General features: G+C 41.3%; 1 protein-coding gene across 2 annotated transcripts; it reads left to right on the top strand.

Annotated features, from left to right (window-relative positions):
* The first annotated feature begins 2975 nt into the window (after positions 1 to 2975).
* LOC310938858 (protein kinase C and casein kinase substrate in neurons protein 1-like) lies at positions 2976 to 9863 on the top strand. Of its 2 annotated transcripts, none has more exons than XM_083903486.1 (10): positions 2976 to 3116; positions 4637 to 4717; positions 4833 to 4989; positions 5199 to 5434; positions 6641 to 6796; positions 7193 to 7368; positions 7488 to 7608; positions 8557 to 8624; positions 8717 to 8796; positions 9261 to 9863. In XM_083903486.1, exons 2-10 carry the CDS (start codon positions 4661 to 4663, stop codon positions 9374 to 9376), a joined length of 1167 nt encoding a protein of 388 aa, XP_083759612.1. In that variant the 5' UTR covers positions 2976 to 3116; positions 4637 to 4660; the 3' UTR covers positions 9377 to 9863. The 2 variants fall into 2 exon arrangements, with proteins under 2 accessions (XP_083759612.1, XP_083759611.1); XM_083903485.1 differs by lacking the exon at positions 2976 to 3116 and adding an exon at positions 3306 to 3465.
* Positions 9864 to 10667: the final 804 nt, after the last annotated feature.

The following is a 10667-nucleotide window of genomic DNA, read 5'->3' as shown; positions in this document are numbered from 1 at the left end:
GACAAATTCTATAATGCTTTGTTTATTTATTTATTTTCTCCTGTAAATGAGCGACCACGCCGACACGTTAGTTAATGTATATTCTCTCTATGTGAGTTTCAAAGTAATGACTATTCTCATGCCACAATGCTTTTTTTTTCATGAAAGAAGTGAAAAGATGGAGCTGTAGTGTATAAAGCATTACATATATGAATTTTTAAAAAAAGAGTATTTTAGGTCTAGCAAATGCATAATGAGTACATACAGTATGAGCATATGTATGCAGAGATAAAAAGATATATATATATCTATATATATATATATATATAAAGTTATGTTTTAAATAAAACAATATATACTGATAAACAATATGATAGAGGTACAACTTAGGTGTTGAAATAAATTCTAAAATAAACTGTGGCCCTGCCGTGACTCTCGTTTCTCTCTCTCTCTTGTGACAGATTCACATTATGATCCGATTTTTTTAAAGTCGCCGTGTTTGAACGGAGTCATTTGGCAGAAGTTCAGGTCCGGGTTTTATTTTATTTTCCCATCAGGCTTCGTGAGCTGAAGGCAGCAATGACGGGAGGAGAGGAGGGTGAGGGAGAAGAAGATGGGATGGTAATAATGATAATTCGAAGCAAGCGGTGTTTGCATTCATGCAGTAAACCCGTGTTAGGCCAACGGATAATGATGGAACACAACTTGGAGGGAGATGAATGAAGCATTGTTTTGCGAGCATACTGGAATGTTTAGGTTCTTAGTTAAAACTCCCAAATACTCCTAAATATTTTTTGTTTTGTTTTGTTTTATATTGTTTTGTTTTTTGGCCCCACCCCTGTTTTTCTCAACTTGGGGTCCGCTCATAAAAACACAGATGTTGGCCATTTTTTAATCCTCCTCTCACAGTGTGACAGCATGACAGAAAAAACTTCTACATGTTTTTGTTTTTCAATGTTTGTGTCATGACTCGTTGCGTGTCTTGCATCACGTCACATGAGTTTAAACAAATTGGGGACCGATGTGGCCCTGAGCAATTTATCCAACCCTTGTTTCTCCTCTGGTTTATTTAGGACGGGTTCACTGTCACTGATTGGTGTGTTTGTACATATAAAACAAATTCTTATTTGGAAGTCTTAGGTGTTGGATTCCCACGTGTTACCAGAACGTCTTCACTTGTTCTTGGGGTATTTACAGGTCTCTATAAATCTTTATCTTAGTTATTATAATAAGAGGAGGCAAACTCTTCTCCCTACTTCCTGTCCAAACATTTTGCTCCAAAATCTACACTCAACAAAAATATAAACACACAAAGAAAAACTTTTAGTTATTGTTATGCGACAAAACAGAGTAACTATCCAAAAATAACAGTACAACTTTATCAATAAAGTGGCTTTAATTTGGGAGCATTAGGATCAATTTCAAAACAAAAGTCCTGGAGTAATGGGGGTCGATGATCCAAGTTCACAAACTTCAATAATGCATGGACATCACCAGGTTGTCGATCGTGGAATGATGCACGTTCAGTTGTGTTGCCACAGCTGTAACGCTCAACCCAGCACTCAGCATGCCAATGACACGCTCCCTCATGATTTGTGACATCTGTGGCATATTGACCAGTGACACAAGTCCACATTTTGGTGTGCCCTTTTATTGACCAGACCATAAGGAGTGTCTGTGTACTGGCGACGCATATTGACCACCACTCTGCCATGCTCCATGACTCTGGTGAGTTGAAATACTCAATCTGAGATTGTCGTCAATAGGAGTGGCCGAGTGACACTGGAAACTGCTGGGTTTCTATTTTTGTTGAGTATACACCGCTTTTCATTTGCAGTGAGATCGGCTGCATATCTGTCTTTTTCAAAGTCTTTTCTTTAAATATTTCTGTCTGTAAACAAACTGCAAAGGCTGTTTATTATGAGCTCTGCAGAATAAGAACATTGGTAGTCACTTTGGAGGTGGATGTGTTTCAAAAATCATGAAAGAAGTGACGTTAACTGAGGTACAGGCGCAGCAGCGGGCCCTGCAGGTGAAAGTGGCCCCCTGAGGACAGCTCATTGTGTTAGACCACAAAAATTACACATTTATGGGAACTTACTGTGTGATTGACTAAATACAAGAGACTTGGTATGATGCACCGGCTGGAAACCTCTCTGCTAAAAGCTTTATAATTTAAAAAATTAGATTGTTTTTTTGACTGAATAAATTACTTCTGACCCAATTTTAATTTACGAAAATGGGTTTGTTTGTTCGTCTAAATCTTAAAGAAGATGGATCATCATCCCTTAAACACCTCCGACATCATAAACTGATACAAAACAATATTGCTTTTATCCACTGGTAGTGGTCTTTTGAATCGGAAGCTGTTCAAGTTGAGAAAATTGATGGATAAAGTGAGCAAAGGCATGTGCATTGGGATTAAATAAAGAGCAGGTGCTGGGCAGATTGACAGAATGATAAGAAAGTAGTGAAGAAGTGTTTGCACACCTCTCGGTCATTTCTTTTTTTTTGTAGTAAGAACAACTGGTGTGTGGACACTTATGAAAGTCAAATGTTTTTAATAGTGTGTGTGTGTAAAAAAAAACAAAAAAACACTCAAACTGTTAACCAGATGCAGGCGGCAGTAAACAGACAGTTACTCTGGACAACAGTGGTGTTCCACTCCTGGCTAATGTCCAGGCGAGCACAGAGTAAGAATAAGTAATCACTGTGTGAGAGATGTTGTGCATGTTATACTATAGTTTCTGACCGACACACACCTGAACCCCCCTTCTGCTGTCAAACCCTCACTAATAAGTTCACACGACCGTGCCACGCTGACACGATCGTGCGACCAGCAAGCGGTCAAACTGAAGGTTCAGCATCTCATTAGCACCATATTTAGAGACACAGAAAAAGGGATGGGCATCAAGAGAGAGAGAGAGAGAAGGAGGGGGATTCCTCCAGCTGTTTTTTTTTTTTTTTTTTTCTAATAGCACAGTGGCAAAAGAAAAGTGAGAGTGTTATAGTCAAAGATAGCAGGCCAAAGGATGGGGTTAAAGTAAAGTAAGAGCAGGAGAGGAAGACACGAGTTAATCCCTGGAATGACTGTGTGAACTGGACGCTCTCAGCTGACGGGAGTGTGGCAAGAAAAGGTAAGCTTCTTCCTGGATCTCGTTCTTTGCCCTGAAGCCAATTAAGCAAGAGGAGTGATTACCATTTTTCTGTCTGTTTGCTTGAATTGTCATTGTTTCTTAACGCCCACTTTCAGATCAACAGCATGTGTGTGTGTATGTGTGTGTGTGTGTGACTTTAAGTGCCAAGAGAGAAAAACTGGGCCAGTGAGAGAGAGAGAGAGGGGGAGTGAGGGCTGTGTGAGGAGAGACGCTCAGAGGGAAAAAGTGGGAGACGGACATGAGAAATGAAGGGAAACCCTCTCTGTAGCCTCTTGAACTGCAGTAACAAGTGGTCACTTGAGTAATCACTGGTGATTCAGAGGGACATGTAAGTGCTGGTTGTTCACAGGCATGACTGCTCGGTTTTTTTCTTCTGTGTGGCTTGTGGATTTTTTTCACGATTTTTTTTTTAGTACACAGATACTTGTATGATACAGATGAGTGTGATGCAGGATCAATAACAGACTCAGGGTGTACAGTTGACTCCAGGTGAAGCTTTTCAGGGACTTAAAAGTTTAAAAACAAATACTATAAGAACAGAATATCCAGCTACAGCAGAGGGGAAAAGATGGTCCACACTAGGAGTCTGAGTCTCTGTGTCATGCTCAGTCTTGTGATGAGGTGTGGTTAGTCACTTTCGTATTACTCAGCCAGCAATGTGTGTCTGCACAGACAGAAATAGGCCCTTGAATGTGACTGCGTCCTCTGCGTGTTTGTGCATGCATATATCCCTGCTGTTGTTCTGTTGATCTGCCACATGTGTTTTGGTTTTTGCACACTGTGAAAATATTCAGCTGTATCTGGGCTTTTTTTCTTTTTTCCCCCCCAATAACATTCCAGTTTGTTTGTACGATCAGCAAAACCTGCGCTCTGTTCCGCTCTCGTTGTCATGGTGCCCAGATCGAATGGAGTCGGACTGGGAGACAGTTGGCTCTTATAGACCTTGTATTAGCGAGCGCTAAAGGGAAAGATGACCTTTCTATGCTGTTTATTTTGGGAAGGCAACAGGAAGAATGCCGGAGCAGCTGTTCTATTCCTGCTGGCAGCTCCCACCCCTGTGAATTCCAGTCTGCCACTGCATAGACTCTCCCTTACTCACTAAAGTGGGGTTTAGATGCACCCGAGCTCTGCGCAGTGTAAATAACACCTCATCAGGATTGTCTGAGTTGTTATGGCAATAACCTCGCGTACACACACACACACACACACACACACACACACACACACACACACACACACACACACACACACACACACAGACTTTCAGCTGTCAATCACCTTTATTATAAATGCTTCCCATACAAGGCAGAACAGCTCTGTTGATGATGAAGTCTGCCTGCTGTATCTGCATATTACCTCGTGCAGACGCTCAACCTGTTCCATGGTAATCACTGTCACTCGCCTGCCAATAAAAAACTGTCCTTCCATGCTTGTGATGCATCTCAACCAGTCTGGCAACTCTCTCTCGTATCACACAAACAGCTATCATATGCTTTCAGAGACACAGACGCTTTCTCCCCAATATGGCGAACCTCCCCAAAGATACGGCCGAGGATCCCAAGAAGGAGAGCTTCTGGCTGGTGAGGATTACGTTTATATGATCAGATCACACACCGCCCTAAAGGGATCCTTTGTTAATCCAGTTGCACGGTTTGTTGTGCTGACGTACGGCGTCGTCTCCGCCTCTCTTCGCAGCCGGGGAAGTATGTGCCCACCGTGCACCGGACTGATCAGTCCTTCCAGGCCTGCAACGACATCGTGGCCTGCTTCACAGAGAGAGCAAAGGTGGAAAAACAGTATTCGCAGCAGCTCAGCCAGTGGAGCAGCAAGTGGAAGTCCATAGTGGATTCCAGTAAGTATGAGGAAACATGCTACAGCCTCATTGGATGTGTTTGATCATCTTTCGTCACGTTTAAATGAGCACACGTGTGCTTGTTTGAAAATGTCCAGTGGACAAATGGAGGTAATTGTTTCTTCCTTGTTTTCCATGACTCACCTCTGCTCTCTCTCGCTCATCTGCCATCTCTCTTTTTTCCACTTTATCTCCCCCCCATCCTCCAGGGCCACTTTATGGCTCCCTCATGAGTGCATGGCAGTGTTTCTTCACCTCCACAGAGCGACTGTCCGAGCTCCACGCCTCCATCTCCCAGGCGCTCGTCGCCGAGGAGGGGCAGCGGGTGAAGAGCTGGCAGAAGGCGACCTTTCCCAAGAAAATCTTCTGCGGGTTCAAGGAGAGCCACGAGAACAACACAAGCTTTTCACGCGCCCAAAAGCCCTGGTCCAAAAAGCTGATAAAGGTCCAGATTACAATCTCTAACCACTAACTTTACTTATTTTACTTTACTTTATTATTTATTAATCCTTTATGTATAGAATTTTCAGGGTTAAGAACCTGACTTTTGACCAAAGGGTTGCCGATTCAAGCACCTGGTACCCAATCCCCATTGCTCATTGTTAATTAAGACGCTGTGTTTCTCAATTCAGGTCCTAAGGGCCCCCTGCCCTCCATGTTTTAGATGTTACCCTGCTCCAACTCACCCGATTCAAATGAATGAGTTGTTATCAGGCTTTTGCAGAGCTTGATGACAAGCTGACCATTTGAAGCAGGTGTGTCAGAGCAGGGCTACATCTAAAACATGCAGGGCAAACGGGCCCTGAGGACCGGATTTGAGAAACACAACTGACCCCAGTCACAGGGGATCCACATCCAGTGCCGGTCTCAAGCCTGGATAAATTGGAGGTTTGTGTCAGGAAAGGTGTCTAGTGTAAAAATCTCTGCTGAATCAAATATGTGGGTCATTCACTGTGGTTAGCCATACGGTTGGTGTAGTTAGCGGTTAGCACTCTTGCCTTGGCAGCAAGAAGACCCGGGTTCGTGATCCGGTCAGAACAAGGGCCTCTCTGCAGGAAGTTTGCATGTTCTCCCCCTTATATGCGATATATACCGTCCAAAAGCCAAGCAAATTCAGGCATTAGGACACAAACTGGACACTCTAAATTGACAGTGGTTGTGAGAGTGGATGGTTCTTTGTCTCTGACTGGCGCCTTTCAGCTTATGTCAGCTGTGGAGGTTAAAGAGGTAGAAGATGGATGGATGGATCCACTTTGGCGATCCCTAGTGAGGGAGAAGCAGAAAGAAAATATATGGCTGTAGCTCATCAGCTTTTAAGACCATTCTCTGTTTGAAAATACCAATAGATCATCTGAAATACTTAGACCTGACACTGCTGTGATTAGCTCAGTTGAACATGTGTACCTAATAAATCGCCCATAAAATGTTAATATGCAGTCTTTAGAGACGTTGATATGTGGCAATCTTTGGACAGAGTCTTTCTCCATGTGTTTGTAATCTAATATAATCTAATAGTCGGTTAATTGCAGCTTCAGGTTTTCTGTACACACGTGACAGTGTTGTTAATGTTCCATCACAAACAGACAAAATAGCAGGCACATTTTCCCCCCGTAAAGTAAACATGTACGTGTGAATGTGTGTGATCCACCAGCTGGAGAAGGCCAGAGTCGCATACCACAAGTCGTGTCAGAGGGAACAGGCGGCGCTGGACAAGGAAAAACAAGCAAACGAGAACTCCGAGATGAGTCCGGAGAAGAAGCAGAAGATCACAGAGGCCAAAGAAAAGGCCACAGAGGAGAAAGAGAAGGTGAGGAGAGATGTTTACGTAACTTACACCATCCACACTCCAGCTCTGGCATGTGTCTTCAATCAGGGATTAATTTACAGCACATTAAAGTCCTGATTCACCACATGCTACAGATACAAATACGCTGCATTCCAAGAAACGTTTCCCCGCCCCTGCTGCATGTAGTGATATTTATTCACTCGAGGAACTATTGACTCCAAACATCGAGCCCAGCCTTAAGTTTCTGTTCCAGGCATTTCCCTTGTATGGAGATGTGTTTTTGTTACTGGGCTCAGTGTTTATGGAGCACAGCCTGGGAACAGAGTAGAGCGCACACCAGTGATTTATACATTTTAGATCCCCCTCCTTTAAAGAAACACAGTCCATGTTGTTCCTGAAGGAGAGTCTTCCTTGCAGATAAGAGAGCGCTATGAGAAGATGCTGGAGGAAGTGACGTCCTACACGCCCCGCTACATGGAGGAGATGGAGGCCATTTTTGAACAGTCGCAGGAGGAAGAGTTGAAGAGGATCACGTTCCTGAAGGAGACTTTCCTCTCCATCCACAGCCACCTGGACATCACCAACAACGAGAGGTGAGCAGCCGTGAGGAAAAAGTCTGTTTTTACACAGATTAACATGATTAACATCTCTCCGTGTGTGTGTGTGTGTGTGTGTGTGTGTGTGTGTGTGTGCGTGTGTGTGTGTGTGTCAGTGTGAAGGCAGTGTACAGTGAGCTCCATCACACACTGATGTCCATCAACGACCAGGATGATTTAAAATGGTGGAAGAACAACCGCGGTCCAGGCATGCCCACCGACTGGCCCAAGATTCAAGTACGTGACTGCAAAACAAAACAGAAAATGAAACTACGAACATGGCCATGACAGTTAAAGTATAAATACGTCAGACAGCGCGTTTGGTTAACTTCCTGTTGGTTGCAGATGTTAGTATTCTCTTACAAACCATCATAGACTGTATAGTGGATGTGGTCTTCCTGTTGTTGGATGAGGCCAACCAGGAAGTAAAAATGTATTGAACACACTTTTCCTGTGGAATTAATGGCCTCAAATGCTAGTTTCAGGTCCTCTTCAATTGAACATGATGTCGATTTAGAAAATTATTCTCCCATTAAAAGGAAAATAGACAATAAAGCGCAGTATATTTGAGTGGAATCCAATAGATGCCCGGTTGCAGGTGACATTTGGGAATTTGCGATAGGAAAACCTCCACATGTCAAATTAATCAGATTATTATGTTATGTCACGACCGGTCGCCACGTTTGGCATAATCTCGTGAGCAGAGAGGATCATCTGTTGGATACAGTTTCATGAGATACTCAAATTTTATTGATAGATACTTGCAGACTCCTGAGACTGCAAAACTCGTGTGACTGGCCAAAGTCTGATTTTAGTCGGACTAAGACAATAATTTGATTCTCTTAATGTCATTTAAACACGTTAGTCTGACTAAAAATCGAGCTAGTCTTAATCGGACTAACGTAGATAATGTGATTCTTAGTCTGATTACTCCTGCATGTATATGCTTAGTCGAGCTGGAAAAAAATGTGTCCGATTGCCTGTCTTAGTCTGACTAAGGCCTTAGCTTGATTAAACTGGTGCATATAAATGTACTAGTGATAGCTTTCAGAAAACAGAGCTATTTAACATTTATTTTGATAAAACATATTTCACTGTTAGCAGCTTTAAAGTTATATCTAATTAAACCTTTTTTTCAGTCAAAGAAATACATGATTTTCACACGCAAACTTTCATCTTTTTCAGGAATGGCTGCCACCAGTAAAAAAGCTGAAGAGGAGGAAAAGAGACAATAGGAGAAAAGAGAACCGACCGTGAATATTAACTTTTTTTTTTTTTACATTTGATTAGACAATTAAACGTTATTATTTTTCACTTTTTAAACATCTGTGTCTCTTTCTATCAGAGTGATGATCGGAGGTGTGAAGGTGCGAGCTCTGTATGACTACACCGGAGAGGAGGGCGATGAACTGTCCTTTAAATCAGGTGCATTCACGTCACGTATATATATATATATACTTATACTGTATATACACTGTGTATTATGTTATTAAAGCTACAGTTTGCTGATAAATTACATGAGAAAATGGCACAAAGTGGTGCTTTAAAGTCTGAAACCAACTCTCACGGAGGTGTTTTTTAACTAAATGTACATTGTGTGAAATCCAAAGAGACTCTGTGCCATTTATTTGAAATAGCAAACATTTAAAGAGGTTGTTTTGACCCAACATTAAGTGGCTTTAAGACAAAGTGCATCTTAAAGTAATTATGAGGAAAATGTGATTCAATTGGCTTTGATTTGGGCAAAGCTATGCTATCTATTTAAAGCATTGAGGGTATTTTAATGGGGAACGTGGTCAAATTCCGTAAAAGTTTGAGTGGATTAAAAACAGAGATGTAAGAGATTCCAGCTGTTTTTTTTTTTACCGTCTTCATTCTCTGGCTCTCAGGAGAAGTGTTCCTGAAGGTGGAAGAGGAGGACGACCAGGGCTGGTGTCGAGGAGTCCTGAGCAGCGGGAAGGAGGGCTTCTACCCGGCCAACTACGTCGAGGCCACGCCAGAGTGACGTCACGCCGTCCAAAACCTAAAAATGTCCTAAACGTATTTCTCACAGAGAGTTTGTTTCTAAATCTTCTAACAGTTTGAGATGTTTGTTCTTCTGTAATGATTTCAGATCAAATCGGTTCCCGTAATATTCTAACCTACTCGTTTTGAGTACTTTAACTTATATGAGGACTAGAATGTGCTGTTTGTGCAAGAGTTGTGTGCGTGTGTGTGTGTGTGTGTGCGTGTGTGTGGATGTGTGTTTGCATGTGTGCACATTCAGATGAACACAAAAGGAGAACATGAGAAGGAGATATTTATTCACAGCAATCATGTCAGCTGAAAATGATCCATTAGGTTTATTACCCAGGCACAGGTTTAAATCATGTGTGTGCTCCAGGTTAATGTTCACCAAATCATTATTATGTGAAGGCCAAAGCACACATACATTACTTTGACTGAGGAGAATGTAGTTTCACAATAAAAGCCTATATTTGTTTTTGCCTGGATTCACTGTTGATATGTTTTTTTTTTTTCTTTGCTGCGTTAATGACTAAATCCACTACTTTGTTTTAAAGTGAAATATCAAAGTTTTGTTCTTAACCCTTTACAGGACACTCATTGAAATACTTGAACATTAAAACATGTCAACCCTGTGTTATTGCAGGATATAACAAAACTTTTATTTCCCCCCTTTCTTTTATTTTCATGTGGAAAATCAAGGTCCATGAGTGTACAAAAAATGTGAATTAGGACCATTTTGCACCGCTGAATCCAAAAATGACATAAATTTTTCCTCAATCAGGTCAGGTTTTAATGCAAATTTTGAAAAATCCCACCTTCTGACTAAATTGATTCCATTGTTGTGTCATTATCGGTTGATTTTCGTTAATATATCTCATCCAAAAAAGGTTTAAGGAGAAAAAAAAAGTTTTCTAACAGATTCCCGTTAGGAATAATAATGTATTCACTGCAGATGGAGCAGAATACGTCGGGCTTATTTTTGCAAGATCTTCTAGTCAAAGCCATTTCATTCACATGTATATATATATATAAAAAACAATAACAAATCTTCAGAATTTGTTTATCGCAAGAAATATAAAAGAATGTTGCATCATATGACGTGAACAAAAATGTAAACAAAAACGTTAAAAACTATAAAAATATGTAGCTTTGTTCAGAAAGTTGACCTGATTTATCAAAGCCAATGTGATTTTTGGATTCAGCACATCAAAATGGTCCTAAATCAGTAAAAAAAACTTAAACAATAAATTTGGTGTTGAGCAGTGTAATAGTAATCCAAAACAATATAA

The sequence above is a fragment of the Microchirus variegatus genome, assembly GCF_963457635.1.
Source record: "Microchirus variegatus genome assembly, chromosome: 17".
Taxonomy (NCBI): Eukaryota; Metazoa; Chordata; class Actinopteri; order Pleuronectiformes; family Soleidae; genus Microchirus; species Microchirus variegatus.
This window is presented reverse-complemented; position numbering and strand designations above follow the sequence as displayed.